This window comes from Heptranchias perlo, chromosome 21 (assembly GCF_035084215.1).
Source record: "Heptranchias perlo isolate sHepPer1 chromosome 21, sHepPer1.hap1, whole genome shotgun sequence".
Lineage (NCBI taxonomy): Eukaryota > Metazoa > Chordata > Chondrichthyes > Hexanchiformes > Hexanchidae > Heptranchias > Heptranchias perlo.
The window spans coordinates 6,221,555-6,244,937 of record NC_090345.1 but is presented as its reverse complement, the minus strand read 5'-3'; the positions used below and the strand labels follow the sequence as shown (position 1 = coordinate 6,244,937).

The 23,383-nt window shown below is 48.7% G+C and overlaps 1 protein-coding gene across 1 annotated transcript in view; it reads left to right on the top strand.

The window, feature by feature from the left end:
* zgc:171482 (zinc finger protein) overlaps positions 1 to 23,383 on the top strand; it is a 254,986-nt gene that overhangs the window by 7,055 nt on the left and 224,548 nt on the right. The window contains exon 2 of the mRNA XM_068002795.1: positions 3,932 to 4,024. Within this exon, the coding sequence (XP_067858896.1) occupies positions 3,932 to 4,024 (93 nt within the window). The remainder of the gene's footprint in view (positions 1 to 3,931; positions 4,025 to 23,383) is intronic.

Sequence of the window (23,383 nt, the reverse complement as noted above, 5' to 3'; positions counted from 1 at the left end):
GGAGAGTCAGCCTGGATTATGCACTCAAGTCTCTGGAGTGGGACTTTGATTCTATGACTTTCTGACTCAGAGGCTAGAGTGCTCCCCACTGAGCCACGGCTCATACCATGGTTGGAACATTGCCATTGGCCTTATTGCCCTTGGTTTGGAAGTGCAAACAAAAAAAACTCAGCTAGGTTTCCTGCCCCTGGTCGACCATTCGTTGATGACTATCGGACCGTGGGGCAAGGAATGGGCTTGGTTGCGAAGCTCGTCCCCTCACCCCATGGTCGAATAGCCTGCCCGCACATAAGAGTGGCCATTTGGGTGAAGTGTTGGAGAACAGTCATAGAACCCGGTCCCAGTCAGACTCAGCAGCTTCAGGAGAGGGGGAAACAGGAGAAAATATCGGAGGGGGGGGGCGGGGTTGCAGGGAAGCACTAAGATTATCGGAGAACACTTTAATAAATGGCGGGGGGGAGAGGGTGGAGAATACAGGTGTTGATGCCATAGAAACAAACCAGGAGGAAAAGGCTGCACACACAGAGCGGTCTTCAAACAGACCTGAGCTTCAGAGGTAATTATTTTCTTAACTGCAATTACTTGAGTGAAAAATTGGGGCCCTTGTGTTTTATTTGATCCGTTCCCTCGCCTCTGCTGTAATACCGCCGCACAAACAGCAGGTGGCAGTCACTCAGCAAAGGGTATTTCCTTTGTCTCCTTCAATGGAGGTTAGTGTCGACCCTCCCGCAATGGGGCCCCCGGGGTCTCCCGCAATGGGGCCCCCGGGGTCTCCCGCAATGGGGCCCCCGGGGTCTCCCGCAATGGGGCCCCCGGGGTCTCCCGCAATGGGGCCCCCGGGGTCTCCCGCAATGGGGCCCCCGGGGTCTCCCGCAATAGGGCCCCCGGGGTCTCCTGCAATGGGGCCCCCGGGGTCTCCCGCAATGGGGCCCCCGGGGTCTCCCGCAGTGGGCCCCCCGGGGCCTCCCGCAGTGGGGCCCCCCGGGGCCTCCCGCAGTGGGGCCCCCCGGGGCCTCCCGCAGTGGGGCCCCCCGGGGCCTCCCGCAGTGGGGCCCCCCGGGGCCTCCCGCAATGGGGCCCCCCCGGGGCCTCCCGCAATGGGGCCCCCCGGGGCCTCCCGCAATGGGGCCCCCCGGGGCCTCCCGCAATGGGGCCCCCCGGGGCCTCCCGCAATGGGGCCCCCCGGGGCCTCCCGCAATGGGGCCCCCCGGGGCCTCCCGCAATGGGGCCCCCCGGGGCCTCCCGGAATGGGGCCCCCCGGGGTCTCCCGCAATGGGGCCCCCGGGTCTCCCGGAATGGGGCCCCCGGGTCTCCCGGGTGTTGCTGCTTGTAGCCCGGCAGGACATCGCGATTTAAATTTCCCGCCTCCAGCCCAGTGACATCACCCTCACCATCGCAGAGAGCTGGGACTGGCTGGTAGGTCAGGAATCAGGGTACTGAACGAATCCAATTAAGTCCTTTTTGAAGTGTAGTCACTGCAAGTGTAGTGCACAGCAAGATCCCACAAACAGCGATGGTAATAAATGACCAGATAATCTGTTTTTAGTGATGTTGGTTGAAGGATAAATATTGGCCAGGACACCGGGGGTATCTCCCCTGCTGTTCTAAGAAATAGTTCCACGGGATCTTTTACATCCACCTGAGAGGGCCTCAGCTTAACATCTCATCTGAAAGACAACACCTCCGACAGTGCAGCACTCCCTCAGTACTGCACTGGGAGTATCAGCTTGAATTATGTGCTCCAGTCTCTGGAGTGGGACTCTGAACCCACACTCTCCTGAGTCGGAGACCAGAGTGCTGCCCACCGAGCCGCAGCTGATAGCAGTTGGGAAGTTCCAAAAAAAGCCACGTCTGCTTTGCTGCGGGATTTAACGGGCCTGATAAGTTTACTTTTGGTGATGTTGCTAGTGACGTGGAACGTTTCTGACTGACCAAAGTGTAAAAGCACCTTTAGTTGTTTACTTTTCTGTCCAAATTCTCTAATAAGAAATACTCAAAACAATTTATCTATCACATTACCAGCCAGCTATACCACACCAGTCATACCTTGTGTAGTATTACTTTGCCTTATGTCCCTGGTAGTAAAGTCAATATACTCCTCTGTTTCCATGGTAACATGAAAGAATTTACTCCCAGGCAATCTTATAGATTTAAGATGCAAATACAGTCCAAAATCATATTTATTTTTTTTAATTCAGGACATGGGAAGAGTGTTCTTTGATGCCCGTGTTTTAAAAACAAAATGAACAACTTAACCATTTTTCTAGCATTCTTCTCTTACTGTAGAAAGATTCTTGGATCTATATCTAGCCCTCAGTCATATATTAAAACCGCTGAGTGAGCCACAACGCTGCATTTTAAAAATGCATTGTAAAGTCCAAAGTCAATGGAAAAATCCATTCTGAAATTCTCAAACATTTACTTGCAGTACCCATTCTGGCTGTAGGTGGTGCTGTGATAGGCCTTTACAACGTGACGTAACGTAACGTTAGTTGCATGACCCATTCCTGGCCTGCACATTGGCCCTGAGACTCGGCATGCAATCACAATGCAATTACAATGCAAAAAGACACTGAGTAGCAGCACGGGAATCTTCCCTGTAGGACTTCTGTCAGAAGACTCCACCTCGACTCAAACGCTCAAGATACCTGCTAAGACTGCTGCCATTTCCCTGCCCAGCCCCCTCCCCCATGCAGCAAAGCGCACCTGTAACAAATCAATGTTAAAGTGAAAGGTAAAACCTGATGTGCCGATCTACTCTATCAAAAGCCTTCATAATTTTGAACACCTATTAAATCTCCCCTTAACCTTCTCTGCTCTAAGGAGAACAATCCCAGCTTCTCCAGTCTCTCCACATAACTGAAGTCCCTCATCCCTGCTACCATTCTTGTAAATCTCCTCTGCACCCTCTCCAAGGCCTTGACATCCTTCCTAAAGTGTGGTGCCCAGCATTGGACACAATACTCCAACTGGTGCCTCACCGGTGACTTCCTTGCTTTTGTATTCTATGCCTCTATTTATAAATGATGTGGAGATCATTTATAATGAAGCTTCCTGGGCTATTTATAAAGCCCAGGAAGCTTCTTTAACACCCTTACTGACTAGTCTTGACACCTTCAAAAGTTTGTGTATGTGAACCCCCCAGGTCTCTCTGTTTCTGTACCCCCTTTAAAATTGTACCATTTAGTTTATATTGCCTCTCCTCGTTCTTCCTCCCAAAATGCATCACTTCACACCTCTGCCATGTGTCTGCCCCTCTCACCAGTTTGTATACGTCCTCCTGAAGTCTGCTACTATGCTCCTCACTATTTACTACATTGCCTCATCCTGAACTTGCATTTATATTGCTCCTTTCACAACCTCAGGACATCCCAAAGTGTTTTACAGCCAGTGAAATACATTTGAAGTGTAGTCACTGTTGTAATGTAGGAAAAGCAACAGCCAATTTGCACACAGCAAGGTCCCACAAACAGTAATGAGATAATCTGTTTTAGTGATGTTGGTTGAGGGGTTAAACATTGGCTAGGATACTGGGGAAACCTCCCCTGCTCTTCTTTGAATAGTGCCATGGAGTCTGTTATGTTCACCTGAGAGGGCAGATGGGACCTCAGTTCAACATCTCATCTGAAAGACAGCACCTCTGACAGTGCAGCACTCCCTCAGTACCGCACTGGGAGCATCAGCCTGGAACAAGTCTCTGGAGTGGGACTTGAACCCACGACCTTCATAACTCAGAGGCGAGCGTGTTACCCACTGAGCCAAGGCTGACACCTGAGTGTGTGATAGAGCAGATAGCACCGTCTGTGGAAGGGTTAATGGGGCTGAATGGCCTACTTTCTCAATGACATGATTCCTCGTGCTTTAATAGCGACAGGTGACCGTCTGAATCACGCCCTGGACTCTAAGCCATCTGCCCATTTTATCTCCTCAGAGCAAGAAGCATGCCAACAAGGTCCGCCTGTACTACATGCTTCACCCAGAGGATGGAGGGCCTCCTTCCAAAAAGCTGCGACCTGATAACCCAGTAAGTGACCACCGTTCCTAACGCTACACTTGACAAATTATATCGCGGAGCAATGAAGGTGTTTCTTCATTAAACCTTTCCCCTGCTGAATAACCCAAAACACACAGTCAGTACAGGATATGCCCTGACTTTGTGGTTTTATTAATCACGTGAGCTCTGAGTTGACACTTTTTTGCTACATGTTTTGCAAGATTTCAATAATTTTCTTTTGGAGGAAATATGCTTCGGTTAGATTTTCTCTGCTCTCTACCTCCGTTGGTATTTGTTGTGCTAACCCAAGTGCAAATGAAGAGAGATTGGATTATTGCCCTGTAAGGTATTGCTCAGATCCCACAGCGAGTGCTGCACAGGGTACTGTCTACCTAATCGTTAGCAAGGTGTTTTCGCCCTTGAACGGGGCTGGATTTAAGCCGTGTGTTTTCCATTTTCCCCCCCCCCACTCCCCTCCCTCCGTTCCCCCCCCACTCCCCACTCCCCTCCCCATTCCACGGAAGAACAGTTAGCCAAAATTCACTACCAAGGCTCACGTATGGATGATAACTGTTTGGGCAAGGCACCAGAGTGTGAGGGCCACCCATGGAATTCTACCTCAGCGAGGAGAGGAGATCGGTGAGAGGAGACAAAACCTCAGGGAGAATGCAGGGAAGTAGGGGATGGTGCTGCAAACAGAGACCTCTACCACCTTTTTATATTTAGTCTCCTCACCCCACACAATTCTTTGTTTTCAATATTTCGACCCCTCTGGTATTGTTTTCCCCCCGACTTCCCTGAAGGCACTGACTGGTGTTGTGGAATGTGTCGAGCCCCATGCCATCCTCACACTATGTCCGTACATACACATTTCTAACAGTGGTCGCCGGTCAGCGATCGGCTTTTTTTTTAACCTCATCCCTAACTCGGGGGAGCTGAGGCCAATGGGGGAGTACGCCTGACGTCCCCTCCCTGCTGAAACCGGCTGACCCAGCGCAGATCAGGGACACATCCTGCGACCCTCGGGGCTCTCAATGAGGGGTAAATCGAAGGAGAGCCAGAGCGAAACAATGGAGACACAGCACTGCATGTTTGTCTAAGTCGTCTTCAACCCACTCACTACTGTCTCTGTACTAAGAACAACGGATGGCTCCTTTGTTAGAATTACTAATTGATTTCATAGAATCATGTTTTTTATGTTGGATATTGAGTAGGCCCTTATCCATTGATTCCTCAGATTCCACCTACTTGTAGATTGAGCCCTCAGCTTAATTAAAACCTAAATTACCAAATGTTACTTCAACTTCCAAGTTACAACTTTTAAATGATTGCAGTTACTTCAACGGGCTGAAGTTTTCAGATTTCGGTGTTGAGCTGCTGTGGCTGCTTTCTGTGTTACTGGGTATAATTCTTGGATTCCATGTGACTCAATCTAATATCTAAAGTAAATCACCCCTCTGTTTTAAAAGCTGGTGGATTAACATGGATAGACATTTTGGTTGCTTTGTTCCAAGAAGTCAACATTCCTAAGATGATCATTTTGTCCGGAAACTCCTAACGGTTCTGGATGTTTCCAGTGTTTACCTGTGGTCCCTGCTTAATGGCCTAGACAAACAGATTTATCACAGAGTGGCTGGTGCTGTGTTTTCTTTCGATGTGCTAACTGGATGCGTTTTATAGGACAGCCTGTGATTGACAAAGGACCTCCTTCTGTACTTCATCCGTTTAAAAAAAAAAGGCAGGATTATATGGCATGACTTCATTGCTAGGCTGATGATATCATCATGATCACCGTTCTATATAATGGGCCCCCTTGAACCCACTGCCATGGGCTTTAAGTTTCAGACAGAAAACCGTAAAGGCCATCAATCGAGTGTCCTATCTCTGCACCTGATTCCTGATCACTGCCCCTGTTACGCGGAGCTTTACTAAGTTGTAAAGCTTATCCTTAAATCTACATGGAGTCTTTTACTGTTTGAAGTGGCCTTGCACAAATATTTCTGGATCAGAGGCAGTTTACTCAGTAGATAAAGAAAGAAATTGTATTTCTATAGCTCCTTTCACATCCTCAGGACATCCCAAAACACTTCACTGCCAATGGAATACTCATAAAGTGTAATCACTGTTGTAATGTAGGAAACGCAGCAGCCAATTTGTGCACAGCAAGGTCCCACAAACAGCAATGAGATAAATGACCAGATAATCTGTTTTAGTGATGTTGGTTGAGGGATAAATATTGGCCAGGACACCAGGGAGAACTCCCCTGCTCTTCGAAATAGTGGCCGTGGAATCTTTTACATCCACCTGAGAGGGCAGACGGGGCCTCGGTTTAATGTCTCATCCGAAAGTCGGCATCTCCGACAGTGCGTATTAACCTTTCACCTCTGAGGTTTGCATTCAGAGTTAGGACCCTTCTCTTTCCCTGTGGTTCTACTCTGTGTCGACATTGAACATTACTTAGGAACATTAGAAAATAAGGAATGGAGTATCAGCTGATCAAGATTCCTCCTTGCCTTCTACTCCAACTCATTCTTTTTCAGAACCTCGAGACTGCAGGACTTCCTTCAGTCTCGCAGGTTCAAATTCTGCCAAAAGTGGAGGGAATGAAGGCATCCCTTCATTCCCTCTCTACCATGTGGAAAGGTGAACAACAACTTGCATTTATACAGCACCTTTTTAATGTAGTAAAACGTCCCTGGGCAATTCACAGGAGCATAAATCAGACAAAATTTGACACTGAGCCAGGTAAGGAGATATTAGGATAGGTGACCAAAAGCTTGGTCAAAGAGGTTGGTTTTAAGGATCGTCTTAAAGGAGGAGAGAGAGGCGGAGAGGTTTAGGGAGGGAATTCCAGAGCTTGGGGCCCAGGCAGCTGAAGGCACGGCCGCCGATGGTGGAGCGATGAAAATCGGGCATGCGCAAGAGTCCAGAATTGGAGGAGCGCAGAGATCTCGGAGGGTCGTAGGGCTGGAGGAGGTTACAGAGATAGGTCCTACGTGAAAATGTACGAACGCAAAGAAGAAAAAACTCCAAACAATGAAAATCTGAAATAAAAATATCAACATACTGGACCTCTAAAAAGAGGAAGGACAGGTTAACATTTTGGTTGGAGACCTTTCTTCCGTTGACATCCAAAATGTTTGCCTGTCTTTCCTTTTTGCTGACACACCTGCTGTCTACTTGCACCATTTTCCGTCTCTCCGTTTCCCTATGTATTTGGGCTAATCTCGGCCCGGCTCTAAATGGATGTGAACCCACAGCGCAGGCTGCCTGCAATTCCACACTAATTGGCGGTGAATTTTCAGCCTCCCTCAGAGAGGGGACGGTGCTGCGGAAATTGAAGTAGCTGCTCCTCGGAGGTCGAATTTAATGCACTTTAGCCGGGGCAGCCTAGAAGGATTTCTGCTTAGATCTAGCCTCCACTAACCCTTGAGATGCTTGATATTGCTGCTGCTTGACAGCATTGACGTACCTCACCTTGAAGACTGCAAAGGTTGACGCAAAAGATAAAAGTTGGTCCAGCATAAAAGTGATTTTCTAAATCTGGCACGGAATCGTTCCTCCTTTGCCTCATCTTAAGAGGGTTAAATTATGAGGACAGGTTGCGTAAACTTGGCTTGTATTCCCTTACGTTTCGGAGATTGAGGGGTGATCTGATCGAGGTGTTTAAAAAAAAAGATCCGATAGGGTAGATACAGAGAAGCTATTTCCTCTAGTGGGGAAATCAAGAACAAGGGGGCGCAATCTTAAAATTAGTGCTTGCCCATTCAGGAGCGAACTCAGGAAGCAATTTTTCACACAAAGGATAGTAGAAATCTGGAATTCTCTCCACCAAAAGACTGTGGATGCTGGGGATCAATTGGAATTTTCAAGAATGAGATAGAAAGATTTATGTTAAGTAAGGGTGTCAAGGGATATGGAGCAAAGGCGGGTAAATGGAGTTGAGGTGCAGATCAGCCATGATCTAACTGAATGGTAAAACAGGCCCGAGGGGCTGAATGGCCTCCTCCTGTTCCTAATGTTCCTCAAACTGTAAAGTGTGCAATGTTCTGTTTACCAGATAATGATATACGGCTTTATACGTTGTTTCTTTACTTGTCCCGTTACCATCTCAGTCAGCCGGCAAGCATAAAAGTTTCTTTAAAAAAATATGTCTTTATATCATCAGGAAATAAAGGCTGGAGTTCTGTCTCATGGCCGCCTTGAGTAAATGGATCCAGCCTTCCATTGTTGTTGGCGAATCGCTGTCTCTATATTGCACCAATAACTGCCTGGTCGTGTTCCTGAGAGTTTTTTTTTTGGGAAGGAGTGGGATTCTCCCACTGCCTGTCACCTTTTCTCCCTGAGCAGGTCACATCAGGTCATGTGTATATAAAACCAGAAAACGCTAGAAACACTCTGCAGGTCAGGCAGCATCTGTGAGAGAGATGACCTTCCGTCAGAACCGGAAGAAGTTAGAGATTTAACCGTTTATAAGCAAGTACAGACCCTGGGGAAAGCAGAGGGGAGGAAAGAACAAAAGGGAAGGTCTGCGATAGGGTAGAGGGCAGGTGTGATTAAAGGACTCCAAGGCGGCCTTCGAGACACACGACAACGCAAAATCGTCGAGCAGAAATTGATAGCCAAGTTCCGCACCCATGAGGACGGCCTCAACCGGGATCTTGGGTTCATGTCACGCTACACGTTACCCCACCAGCGAACAAATGTTATCTGTTTTTAATATAACGGGTCAGTTGCTGTCTTTTCTATGTTTCTACCTCTCTATCTCTGTTTTTTTTTGTTTGTTGTTTTTTTTTGGTGATTTGTATATTCTGTGAGACCTGGCAGGTAACACCTGTCTGTCTGCACACTGATTGCCTTGGCAACGGGCAGTTGAAAAAACTGTCTGTACTCACCAAGCATTGTTCTGTGAATTATAAATGCGACTTCATTTCGAGGATTTCATTTTCACATCGTTCACCTGACGAAGGAGGAAGCCTCCGAAAGCTTGTGAATTTAAAATAAAATTGCTGGACTATAACTTGGTGTTGTAAAATTGTTTACAATTGTCAACCCCAGTCCATCACCGGCATCTCCACATCGTGATTAAAGGACAAAAGGGATGATGGTGCAAGGCAAGGAGGGAGGTAATGGGACAGGTAAAGAAACAAAAGATGAGTCTAGAGTGTAATAAGCTGGATAGCCAGGTGGTGAAGGATAGAGCCTGATCTTCAGTTGCTTCCAAGCCTCTATTCAGAGCTCCACATTACACCCACCACACCCTAGATCAGTTCTCTTATATATGGATACAAGAGAGTCCCCAATTGATACGCACCACCTGAATACAATTAACACTAATTGATAAAAATAACCTCGATACAATTAACATAGAGGAGCTGTAAATGGCAATGGCAGAAACATTACCAGCACCCGCTGTCTGAAAAAAAATGGGAGCAGTGGTTATGACCTGAAGTTGTTGAAATCAGTGTTGAGTCCGGGAAGGTTGTAAAGTGCCCGACGGAAAGATGAGATGCTGTTCCTCGAGCTTCCGTTGAGCTTCATTGGAACAGGGTAAGAGGCCGAGGACAGAGAGGTCATTTTATGGTTGGCGGCCAAGAAGGAAGGTGAATAAAACTACATCGAGTGCCACTCTTCAGCTGGCCACTGGGGCTCCAAGGGTTAGATCATGAGGAGAGATTACATAAACTAGGCTAGCATTGCCTGGAATATAGAAGGGTAAGGGGTGATTTGATTGAGGTTTTTAGGATTTTGAAAGGAATTGATAGGGTGGAGAGAGAGAGAAACTTTTTTCCACTGGTGGGGGAATTTACGTCAAGAGGACATAACCTTAAAATCAGAGCCAGGCCATTCTGGAGAGAAGTTAGGAAACATTTCTTCACGCAAAGGGTAGTAGAAGTGTGGAACTCCCTGGTATTAAGTGATATGGAGCTGAGGCGAATAAATGGAGTTAGGATACAGATCAGCCATGATCTAATTGCATGGCGGAACAGGCTCGAAGGGCTGAATGGCCTCCTCCTGTTCCTACTTTCCTACAAGCTGCTGCCTTCCCCCGTGATTTGAAGAGGGGTGTGGGGTAGCAATTCATCAGCGTCCGAACCAGGAGGCCCGAGGACGGCCCTAAATTGGGCTCCGGCCTCTTCCAAAACAATCTGGGCGAACCGCGGGTCGCCCCACGACACACCGCGCGGGCAGCTCGTCCAACTGCATGAAGCTGGATTTCAGGCTCGCTGGCAGCAGCTTCAGGTGAGTGCTGTGAGGGGAGGGGGAGAGGAGGAGGTCAGCGGGGAGGGGTGGGGTGGTGCGGGACTCCGATCACGGCCGTCGGAAGCGCTGTGGAGCCGGGAGCATCTTTTCACCGGCGCGGCTTGGCCCCCAGGTCGCGTCTGCGCCCAGGCTCTGCTCTCCCCCCCCCCACATCCCGCGCCCCTCCTTCCCGGGCATCAGTTTCCCGAGGGGGCCCCTCATTTAGATGTGTAGGGGGTCTAATGGCTGCCTGAGATGTCTGATCGTACAAACCCAATTTCAGGCATCCTGTGGGGGGGGGGGACAGGATGTTTGTTCCTGAAATTGGATCTCGTTGCGTCCGTTTCACGCCCCTAAACAGGCGCACGAGGTCCAATTCCTACCCCTGGATATCTCCTACATCTGAGATCGGGAGGAGAAGGCTGCGTAATCTCCTTCACACTCAATTAATCCTCACTTTTAAAAAAAAAACTCGCCTCTTCAATTTCCCACTGAAGTGCTTCACGCGAACTCTGTTAATAATCTGAGTTAATACAAAATGTAGTCTGATGCTGTTGGTGTCCCAATAAAATAGGGATCCTGTTGTGCCGGGGATTATCTAATCGAGACCTTGAGACATTAAACTCTCACCTGTCCCCTCTGTTCCGTTTTAAAGTAGGCCAATCTCCTCGAGACAAGATGAGTGGAATATGATTTGGCATCAAAATGACGTTGCAATCTCTTGAGATGAGCAGGAGAATGGAGAGCTGTAGGCAGCCTGGTCCTCTGTGAGTGGACTAATGCTCTTAGCAAAAACACTCCGATGTTGTTATTAATATTTCCTTTCTAGTTAAAACATTGATGCAGAGTTCTCCAGGATGACAGTAGTTTGTGGGGCTGAAGCTGGATATGTGAATCTGATTATGTACAATGTTTGTGTGCTGTGTGAGTATGATGTGCATGTATGTTATGTGTGTGTGCATGTGCATATGTGAGCGCGTCTGAGTGTGTGAGCACCCGTCTGTGTTTGCATGTCTGCGTGTGTGTACATGTGTATCTGTATGGGTGCGAATGCATCTGCGTGTGTGTGCATACACGCATGTGGGCATATGTGCTAGCGTGTCCGGCCTCGTGTGTGATTTTATGTACTTTGCACTTCCCTCTGTCTCTCTTGTGAAGTTGCTGACTGTTGCTGGTGACAGTTCCCATGATGGCAGCCACCAAGTGGCTCCATGTATTACCCTTGACAGTGAATGTTGGCAGCGTGGTTAACCTTGGCTGCCAACTTGCTCAGTTGGCAGCTCTCCTGCCGTCAAGTCAGAAAGCAGTAGGTTCAAGCCCCACTCCAAAAGACCTGAGCGCATAATGTAGGTCGCTGCCCTCTTAAGGGAGTGCTGTAGAGTCAGGGGTGCTGGGGCTTTGATTGAGGCCAATCATCTCAGCCCCAGGGCATTGCTGCAGGAGTTCCTCAGGGCAGTGTCCTAGGCCCAACCATCTTCAGCTGCTTCATCAATGACCTTCCCTCCATCATAAGGTCAGAAATGGGGATGTTCGCTGATGACTGCACAGTGTTCAGTTCCATTCGCAACCCCTCAGATAATGAAGCAGTCCGAGCCTGCATGCAGCAAGACCTGGACAACATCCAGGCTTGGGCTGATAAGTGGCAAGTAATATTCGCGCCAGATCAGTGCCAGGCAATGACCATCTCCAACAAGAGAGAGTCTAACCACCTCCCCTTGACATTCAATGGCATTACCATCGCCGAATCCCCCACCATCAACATCCTGGGGGTCACCATTGACCAGAAACTTAACTGGACCAGCCATATAAATACTGTGGCTACGAGAGCAGGTCAGAGGCTGGGTATTCTGCGGCAAGTGACTCACCTCCTGACTCCCCAAAGCCTTTCCACCATCTACAAGGCACAAGTCAGGAGTGTGACGGAATACTGTCCACTTGCCTGGATGAGTGCAGCTCCAACAACACTCAAGAAGCTCGACACCATCCAAGATAAAGCAGCCCGCTTGATTGGCACCCCATCCACCACCCTAAACATTCACTCCCTTCACCACCGGCGCACTGTGGCTGCAGTGTGCACCATCCACAGGATGCACTGCAGCAACTCGCCAAGGCTTCTTCGACAGCACCTCCCAAACCTGCGACCTCTACCACCTAGAAGGACAAGGGCAGCAGGCGCATGGGAACAACACCACCTGCACGTTCCCCTCCAAGTCACACACCATCCCGACTTGGAAATATATCGCCGTTCCTTCATTGTCGCTGGGTCAAAATCCTGGAACTCCCTTCCTAACAGCACTGTGGGAGAACCTTCACCTCACGGACTGCAGCGGTTCAAGAAGGCGGCTCACCACCACCTTCTCGAGGGCAATTAGGGATGGGCAATAAATGCCGGCCTTGCCAGCGACGCCCACATCCCGTGAACGAATAAAAAAAAAAAAATTAAAAAAATCTGCCTGCTCCAATGTACATGCAGATGTTAAACGTCCAATTTGAAGAAGTATAGGGACCTTCCCTGGCCACCAGAAACAAATTAACTGGCCATTTGTCTATTGTAGTGTACAAGGTGGCTACTATATTTGCCTACATAACATCCACTGCACTGTAAAGTGAAGTGTTTTATCAGTGCAGCTCTTCGTTTTAGGGCAAGCATGACATTCAAACTCATTGTGGTCCTCAGCCAATGTCCACCTGAACTTTTCCTGGTTTGAAAGACACCAAGTACCTGAGCCAATGGGAAGCATCCTGGTACCATGTCCAGACAGTGACGTATCGATGACGTCAACGAATAGATTGGCTGCAGCACCCCGTTGAGATTCTCCTCTTTGTCCTGGCGGACTCCCCTTTTAGCATTGGGACTCTCACCAGGAGCCCGGGCATCCGTTTCTAATGGGTCCCCGCCCCAAGGAAGTGGGTTACGGTCGGGGCCGATTAGAAGGGACAGGCGGAAGTCTTGTCCCCACCGGGACTCTGCCACCAAAGAGGAGAATCCTAGCCTCGGCTCAGTGGGTGGCACTCTCTCCTCTCAGTCAGAAGGTCAAGAGTTCCAGAGCCTTAAGCGCATAATCCAGGCTGACACTCCCAGTGCAGTACTGAGGGAGTGCTGCACTGTCAGAGGGGCTGTCTTTTGGATGAGGTGTTAAACCGAGGCCCCGTCTGCCCTCTCAGGTGGACGTAAAAAAATCCCTTGGCACTATTTCGAAGAAGAGCGGGGGAGTTCTCCCCGGTGTCCTGGGCCAATATTTATCCCTCAACCAACATCAATAAACACAGATTATCTGGTCATTTATCTCATTGCTGTTTGTGGGACCTTGCTGTTTTTTTTTCTCCCCCTTATTTCTGTCCCGTTCATCAGATGTTTTGTGCCTCGTACTGTGCTGACCAGCTCTGGCTCAGTGGGTAGCACTCTTACCTCTGAGTTAGAAGATTGTGGGTTTACACTCCACTCCAGAGACTTGAGCACACAATCTAGGCTAACACTCACAGTTCAGCACTGAGGGAGTGCTGCAATGCGGAGGTGCCGTCTTTCGGATGAGACATTAAACCAAGGCTCCTTCTGCCCTTTTGGGTGGACATAAAAGATCCCACTATTTCGAAGAAGAGCAGGGGAGTCCTCCCTGGTGTTCTGGCCAATATTTATCCCTGAACCAACATCACTTTAAAAAAAAACACAGATTATTTGGTTATTATCACGATGTTTGTGGGATCTTGCTGTGCGCAAATTGGCTGCCGCGTTTCCTACATTGCAACAGTGGCTACACTTCAAAAGGTACTTCATTGACTATAAAGCCCTTTGTGATATCCTGAGGTCGTGAAAGGTGCTATATAAATGCAAGTCTTTTTATTATGTGCTCAGGCCTCTGGAACGGCAATGATGACTCACAGTGAGAAGGGGACCAATTTCTGCATTGCCTTACCTCCACGGAGAGCTTCTGTTCCATTCTCCCCCCTGCAATAAGGGGATGAGAAGCTGCTCCCATTCTCCTCTCTGCTGTGCTTGCTCTTATTTTTAATTTATTCATTCTTGGGATGAGAGTGTCGCTGGCAAGGCCGGCATTTATTGCCCATCTCCTAGTTGCCCCTTGAGAAGGTGGTGGTGGGCCTTCTTCTTGAACCGCTGCAGTCCGTGTGGTGAAGGTTCTCCCACTGTGCTACTGGGGAGGGACTTCCAGGATTTTGACCCAGCGACGATGAAGGAACGGCCGATATATGTCCAAGTCGGGATGGTGTGTGACTTGGACGGGAACTTGGAGGTGATGGTGTTCCCATGCACCTGCTGCCCTTGTCCTTCTCGGTGGTGGAGGGCGTGGGTTTGGGAGGTGCTGCCGAAGAAGCTTTATTGCGTAACACACCCCAGCCCACATTATCCTGTACCTGTTAACACTCGGCAGATTTTGCTACTTGATACTAGCCACACAAGAGCAAGCACAGAGTCACCTTCAGAAAGCTGTAATCTGATTGAAACATTGCGTTCCTGCAGCGAGCTCCCAAGGATGTGAGGTCCTTGGAGATACCCCTCCCCTGCCATATATATCTGTGATGTAGGTATTTTTAGACCATTTAATTTTAGACCTGCTAAGACCCATGCATTAAATGCAAATCATGCATATTGATTCTATTTTTACCTGCTGTCACACATTAATATGCACTTCACACATCAGCCCAGGCATAGCAAGGAGGCGTGGATTGTCTGCTGCAAATTGATTCCTCTCACGTGTGTGTGGTCCTGTTCTGGTGGACCATTTGTGCCTTTTGATACTCGATCCTCGTTTAAGTACCTGTTCTTTATAATTCTGTGTCTTGGTTTTATTTTTCCACATGAAGCAACTCGGGACATTTTTCCACCTCAAAGTTTCTTTTATTGAATCTCCTCTCTATCCTAACAAATTCTGACATGCGATATGAACATTTCTGAGGCAGAAACATCTAACGGAATTAGTTCTGCTGCATATGGGACACCAGCAGAGGCTTACCTCTCGGGGGACGGGGGAGTGGGGATTGTGCATGGCCCTTATCATCTATTTTAAAGTCACCTGAAGTTGCGGCATTGATGCCAAAACAACATCTCTTTGCGAGTGATAGCAGAATGGGTTTACTCTTCCGTCTTACGGATGAGACGTTAAACCGAGGCCCCGTTTGCCTTTTCAGTAGGACGTAAAAGATTCCATGACGCTATTCCAAAGAAGAGCAGGCGAGTTCTCCCCAGTGTCCTGGCCGATATTTATCCCGCAACCAACATCACTGGGGGGGGGAAAAATCTGATGATCTGGCCGTTATCACATTGCTGTTTGTGGGATCTTGCCGTGCCCCAATTGGCTGCCGCGTTTCCCTACATTACAACAGTGGCTACACTTCAAAAAGTACTTCATGGGTTGTAAAGCGTTTTGGGACGTTGCAAGTTCTTTCAGTCATCGCTGAGAGGCGTTGAAAGGCCTAAGTGTAAATACAAGTTTTTTCTTTCCAACCTCATGCCGAAACTGAGTGCCTAGCATTATTCCAGCATTGACATCCCTCCCCTTGACGAGCACCAAGATGTATAAATGTAAGTTAAAATTTTCACACAGTAATTAAGTTTCTTTTAGTTTAATCTGTTAGAATGTTGACCTGAATTCTAATAAAGAAATGAAAACTTGCCGGTATCTAATATCTGATTGGCACAATGTCAACCCAATGGGTCAGTCCCCATTTAATTTCCCAGGGTACCTCAGGATAAACACAAATGCTAATTAGTAGAGCCTGTGCTGCTTATAAACCCAAGTCTCTAACATTGTAGCTACAGTCACAGTACATTCATCTTCCAGGCATTTTGGATTCCCTCAACGGGCAGTCCAGTGAAGACAATCATTCAATTCTGTAAATCTGCTCTCTCTCTCTCTCTCTCTCTCGCTGAGATTTCCACAGCTCATTGAGATTCCCCTGAAGGAGTAGGGCTGACCAGAAAGAAGTGGGACACGGGATTGGTTGGTGAAGGCATTCCTTTAATGTGCATTCCATCACTTTTCAGCGTTAATGGAACATGATCGACTGCGAGCTGCAGGGTCCTAGAGAGGCCAGATTGTACGTGGCCTGTGGATGAAGTGGGCTCGATGGCCCACTTTCAGGCATTAATTCTCGAATTCCGTGCTATCTCCACCTCAACCTGTAGATCCCACGCCAGCCCATGAAAATCCAGGCTGATGTTTGTAAAGCTCTTGGTGTTGGGATTCCAGAGATTTTCCGCTGTGACCAAGTCTAGAGGCAAATGCCACATTTTGGGACTTGCACCAACTATGATCAGGATTTATTGACTCTCTCCTGGGGAAAAGTACTGTTCACGACCTCAGGATGACCCAAAGTACTTCATAGCCATTTGAAGTGCAGTCACTGTTGTAATGTAGGAGACATGGCAGCCAATTTGCACACAGCAAGGTCCCACAAACAGCAATGTGATAATGAGCCGATCATCTGTTTTAGTGATGTTGGTTGAGGGATAAATATTGACCATGGAGAACTCCTCTACTCATCTTCAAACAGTGCCATGTGATTTTTTTACATCCACCTGAGAGGGCAGATGGGGCCCCTCAGTTTAACATCTCACCCCAAAGCAGAGCAACTCCACACTGCAGCACTCCCTCAGGTACTAGATTGGAGCATCAGCCTGGATTATGTGTTCAAGTCACTGGAGTAGGGCATGAACCCACGACCTTCCGACTTAAGAGGCAAGAGTTCCAACGCAGAGCCATATCTGACACTCTTGCAACTCCCTCAGAAGAAGAGAAGAAAGCTTGAGAGAGTCACCAGAGAGTCCAGGTAGACTGAAGGGTGGGACTGGACCAGATCCGCGTATCTCGCTGCCCAGAGTGAGCTGTAGTATCACACAACTCTGTGACTTGCACTATGTAAAGCCACCCCGCTCTCCCCCTGAAATTTCCAAACCCCAATACTTATACTTCTCGTCTTCTACACAAATAAATATGGTAATTGGTAACAACAACTTGCATTTATATAGCGCCTCTAACGAGGTAAAACGTCCCAAGGTGTTTCACAGGAGCGACTATCAGACAAAATTTGACACCGAGCCACATCAGGAGATACAAGGACAGGTGACCAAAAGCTTGGTCAAAGAGGTCGGTTTTAAGGAGGGTCTTAAAGGAGGAGAGAGAGGCGGAGAGGCTTAAGGAGAGAATTCCAGAGCTTGGGGCCCAGATGGCTGAAGGCACGGCCGCCAATGGTGGAGCAAAGGAAGTGGGGGCTGGGCAAGAGGCCAGAGTTGGAGGAACGCAGAGATCTCGGAGGGTTGTAGGGCGTTGTTCTTTTAAGAACATGAAGCACAGAACGAGAAAAAAGTGTGAAAGATTCAAGTGTGCCGGTAATCGCTCCAAAGCTGTTAGCAGGAGCATAGTGAGAAAATTCACAGACGTTTCACATGGGCTTACATTACTCAACACCTACTGAAAGCAGCAACACGCATATCAAACTGCTACATGTGCACGCACAGACCAACCATCTGTCTTGCCAGACAACCACAGGACAACTTGATGCTTTCACAAGGCAGCATCCATTCATGTAGGATTGTAAACTTGTCCTTTTTTTTCCTAGCCTGTCAGTTCAAAAGTTTCATTCATTTATCAATGGACTGAATCTTCTCTTAAAGGAAGAACTCGCATTTATGTAGCGCCTCGCCAGGACTCCCAGAAATGTCCCCAAGCCCTTCTCGTATAACGAATTGATTTCAAAGTGCTGTCACCGTCACTGCTGTTATGTAGTGCGACAGCAACGCCAACTTGCATTTATATAGCGCCTTTAACGTAGTAAAAACGTCCCAAGACGTGTCTCAGGAGTGATTATCAAACAGAAATTGACACCGAGCCGCATAAGGAGATATTAGGACAGGTGACCAAAAGCTTGGTCAAAGAGGTAGGTTTTAAGGAGCGTCTTAAAGGGGAAGAACGAGGTAAAGAGGTTTAGGGAGGGAATTGCAGAGATTAGGCCTGAGACAGCTGAAGGTACGGCCGCCAATGGTGGGATGAAGGAAATTGGGGATGCGCGAGTCATTTTGCGCACAGCTGGATCCTACAAACAGCAACGCTATGATTAATCTGATACTCGGCGTTGGCTGTGGGAAATATATCAATGTTGTTCAAATACTACCATGACATCTTTAATATAATCACCAAAAAAGGCAGACAAAGCCTCAGTTTGATACCTCATCCGAAGGATCGCACCTCTGACAGTGTAGCACTCCCTCAGTGCGGCAATGAGTGTTAGCCTAGGTTATGATACTTATGGTGAAGCTACAACTCAGGACTACATGCATGCTAAACAGCGGAAGCAACATGCGATCGGCAGAGCTAAGCGATTACACAACCAACGGATCAGATCAAAGCTCTGCAGTCCTGCCACATCCGGTCGTGAATGGTGGTGGACAAGTAAACAACTAACGGGAGGAGGAGGCTCTGCAAACATCCCCATCCTCAATGATGGCGGAGTCCAGCACGTGAGTGCAAAAGACAAGACTGAAGCTTTTGCAACCATCTTCAGCCAGAAGTGCCGAGTAGATGATCCATCTCGGCCTCCTCCCGATATCCCCACCATCACAGAAGCCAGTCTAAAGCCAATTCGATTCACTCCACATGATATCAAGAAACGGCTGAGTGCACTGGATACAGCAAAGGCTATGGGCCCCGGCAACATCCCAGCTGTAGTGCTGAAGACTTGTGCTCCAGAATTAGCTGCATCTCTAGCCAAGCTGTTCCTGTACAGCTACAACACTGGCATCTACCCGACGATGTGGAAAATTGCTCAGGTATGTCCTGTCCACAAAAAGCAGGACAAATCCAATCCGGCCAATTACCGCCCCATCAGTCTACTCTCAATCATCAGCAAAGTGATGGAAGGTGTCGTCGACAGTGCTATCAAGTGGCACTTACTCACCAATAACCTGCTCACCGATGCTCAGTTGGGTTCCGCCAGGATCACTCAGCTCCAGACCTCATTACAGCCTTGGTCCAAACATGGACAAAAGAGCTGAATTCCAGAGGTGAGGTGAGAGTGACTGCCCTTGACATCAAGGCAGCATTTGACCAAGTGTGGCACCAAGGAGCCCGAGTAAAATTGAAGTCAATGGGAATCAGGGGGAAAACTCTCCAGTGGCTGGAGTCATACCTAGCACAAAGGAAGATGGTAGTGGTTGTTGGAGGCCAATCATCTCAGCCCCAGGGCATTGCTGCAGGAGTTCCTCAGGGCAGTGTCCTAGGCCCAACCATCTTCAGCTGCTTCATCAATGACCTTCCCTCCATCATAAGGTCAGAAATGGGGATGTTCGCTGATGATTGCACAGTGTTCAGTTCCATTCGCAACCCCTCAAATAATGAAGCAGTCCGAGCCCGCATGCAGCAAGACCTGGACAACATCCAGGATTGGGCTCATAAGTGACAAGTAACATTCGTGCCAGATCAGTGCCAGGCAATGACCATCTCCAACAAGAGAGAGTCTAACCACCTCCCCTTGACATTCAACGGCATTTCCATCGCCAAATCCCCCACCATCAACATCCTGGGGGTCACCATTGACCAGAAACTTAACTGGACCAGCCATATAAATACTGTGGCTACGAGAGCAGGTCAGAGGCTGGGTAATCTGCGGCGAGTGACTCACCTCCTGACTCCCCAAAGCCTTTCCACCATCTACAAGGCACAAGTCAGGAGTGTGATGGAATACTCTCCACTTGCTTGGATGAGTGCAGCTCCAACAACACTCAAGAAGCTCGACACCATCCAGGACAAAGCAGCCTGCCTGATTGGCACCCCATCCACCACCCTAAACATTCACTCCCTTCACCACCGGCGCACCATGGCTGCAGTGTGTACCATCCACAGGATGCACTGCAGCAACTCGCCAAGGCTTCTTCGACAGGACCTCCCAAACCCGCAACCTCTACCACTTAGAAGGACAAGAGCAGCAGGCACATGGGAACAACACCACCTGCACGTTCCCCTCCAAGTCACACACCATCCCGACTTGGAAATATATCGCTGTTCCTTCATTGTCGCTGGGTCAAAATCCTGGAACTCCCTTCCTAACAGCAATGTGGGAAAACCTTCACCACACGGACTGCAGCGGTTCAAGAAAGCGGCTCACCACCACCTTCTCAAGGGCAATTAGGGATGGGCATTAAATGCTGGCCTCGCCAGCGACGCCCACATCCCATGAACGAATTTAAAAAAAGTCCTGACTTTAAGTCACAACCTTCTGACTCAGAGAGAGTGCTCCCAAAAGAGCCAAGCTGACATTAAATTTGAGAAGACTGGGTGAAGGGACAAGTCCTGTAGTACAAGACGCCACCAAGTTTGACCTCCGATGGTTTACGCACCTGTAATAAAGTGACGTCATCCATTTCTTACAGGGCTGCTCTGGTCTTTTGCACCCCACAAAATGTAACTGTGCCCTTCACCCTAAGAACTGAATAAAGTGGGCAGTGTACCATTGTACCTACTGGTAACTAAGGCTATGCCTCTGATTCAATGCACATTAAGGGTTGCCAACCTTCCAGGATTGCCCTGGAGTCTCCAGGAATTGAAGATTAATCTCCAGGAGCAAAACACCCGGGATGGAAAATCATTGGGGCATTAAAAAAAACACATGAATTTATTTCATTTTCTTTGAACATTTTTATTTATTAGTTGTAAAAATATTGGAGATGGAGGAAAAAGGCTGTGCGACTGACAGTCAAGAATCATCCAATTGGGTAACGAAGAGTCTGTGCACTTTCCAATTGGCCATGCACCACGTGGGGGCGGGGCAAATTAAGGCAGGAGGTCATGTGATGAAACCTCCAGGAATACATCCAACCACAGTTGCCAATCCTAATGCACGTAGAATCATAGAACAGAAAGAGGCCATTCGGCCCATTGTGCCCGTCCCGGATTTTTTAAAGAGCTATCCAATTAGCCCCACTCTTCCCCATAGCCCTGCAAATTTCTCCCCTTCAAGTATTTATCCAATTCCTTTTTTCAAGTTACGATTGAATCTGCCTCCAGACCAGAGGCAGATCTACATTTCAGCCACAATTCTGTCGAAGTTCTCATTACAGCTCTGTGTTCTCATTTGCTATTCTCCTCTCCAGCACTTGAAGGAAAAGAAAGAAAGAACTTGTATTTATGTAGCGCCTTTCACATCCTCAGGACGTCCCAAAGCGCTTTACAGCCAATGAAGTACTTTTTGAAGTGTAGTCACTGTTGTAATGTAGGAAACGCGGCAGCCAATTTACGCACAGCAAGATCCCACAAACGGCAGTGAGATAGTGACCTGATCATCTTGCTTTTTCGGTGTTGGTTGAGGGATATTTTGTAGAAGAGCAGGACTCCCCTGCTCATCTACAAAATAATGCCATGGGATCTTTTACGTCCACCTGAGAGGGCAGACAGGGCCTCGGTTTAGCGGTTCATCTGAAAGACAGTACCTTCCGACAGTGCAGCACTCGGAGTGTCAGCCTAGTTTATGTGCTCAAGTCTCTGGAGTGGGAGTTGAACCCCTGACCTTCTAACTCAGAGGTTAGAGTGCTACCCACTCAGCCATAGGAAGTCTCCAATTCTTCATGCCCACTGCCGTCTTCCCGCCTCCCAAGGGGGTTGATTTTAACCCTACCTGTCCGGGCGGGCGGACGGTTAAAATCCCCGCCCCGGTCACTTACCCGCCCTGCAGCTGCCACAGCTGACGAGCCAAGACCTGTTATCTGGGTCATTGAGCGGGCAGCAAAGGGACGCCCGCCCAAAGTCAGGCAGGGTCCTTCTTGGCATATGCATGGTGGGTCGTCACGACATCACTGGGACCCAACTGCAGTGTTTTAGTGTTGCCAAGCCAACCCGACTTGGCATTAGAACAGACTAGAAGAAGCCCATTAATGCTCCGGCGGGCCCCACAAGAAAGCCTGAGGCCTCCCTTGCCACGATGTCACCTCTCCCCTGCCCCCGTTGATTTCAGGGACCCCTGTGGGATGACCTGATAACTGATCTCCCCTGCCCCCGCTGATTTCAGGGACCCCTGTGGGATGACCTGATAACTGATCTCCCCTGCCCCCGTTGATTTCAGGGACCCCTGTGGGATGGCCTGGTAACTGATCTCCCCTGCCCCCGCTGATTTCAGGGACCCCTGTGGGATGGCCTGGTAACTGATCTCCCCTGCCCCCGCTGATTTCAGGGACCCCTGTGGGATGGCCTGGTAACCGATTCCACGGATGTTCCTGCTCAGCGGGCGTTCTCTGGACCGTGTGAGTTTGCGCCGCTTCCCACTGACTTCCCGCCAGGTGAGAAGTTGGCCGGCAGCATTTAAATGGAGCCCAGGGAGTTAAAATACCCCCCCCCCCCCCACCCACCCCGCCTGGACCTCTTTTTGTAACCTCAGCATCCAATTTGACCCCGAGCTGAGCTTATGTTCCGACCCCATATCGTCTCCCATCACCAAGTCCGCCTACTTCCACCTCCGTAACATGGCCCATCTTCACCCCTGCCTCCGCTGGTTGGGGAGTCTAGGACTAGGGGACATAACCTAAAAACTAGAGCCAGGGCTTTCAGGAGTGAAGTTAGGAAACAGTTCTACATGCAAAGGGTGGTAGAAGTTTGGAACACTCTTCCGCAAACGGTCGTTGATGCTAGCTCAATTGTTAATTTTAAATCTGAGATTGATAGATATTTGTTAACCAAAAGTATCAAGGGATATGGGGCTAAGGCGGGAGTTAGGTCACAGATCAGCTATGATCTCACTGAATGGCAGAACAGGCTCGAGGGGCTAAATGGCCTACTCCGGTTCCCATGTTCCATCTGCTGCTGAAACCCTCATCCGTGCCTTTGTGACCTCCAGACTGGACTATTCCAATGCTCTCCTGGCCAGCCTCCCATTTTCCACCCTCTGTAAACTTCAGCTCATCCAAAACTCTGTTGCCCGCATCCTAACTCACACCAAGTCCAGCTCACCAATCACCCCTGTCCTCAATGACCTACACTGGCTCCACATCCCCCAAACCCTCCAAATTAAAATTCTCATCCTTGTGTTTAAATCCATCCACGGCCTCGCCCCTCTCTATCTCTGTAACCTCCTTCAGCCCTACAACTCTCCGAGATCTTGCACTCCTCCAGTTCTGGCCTCTTGCGAGTCCCCAATTTTAATCGCTCC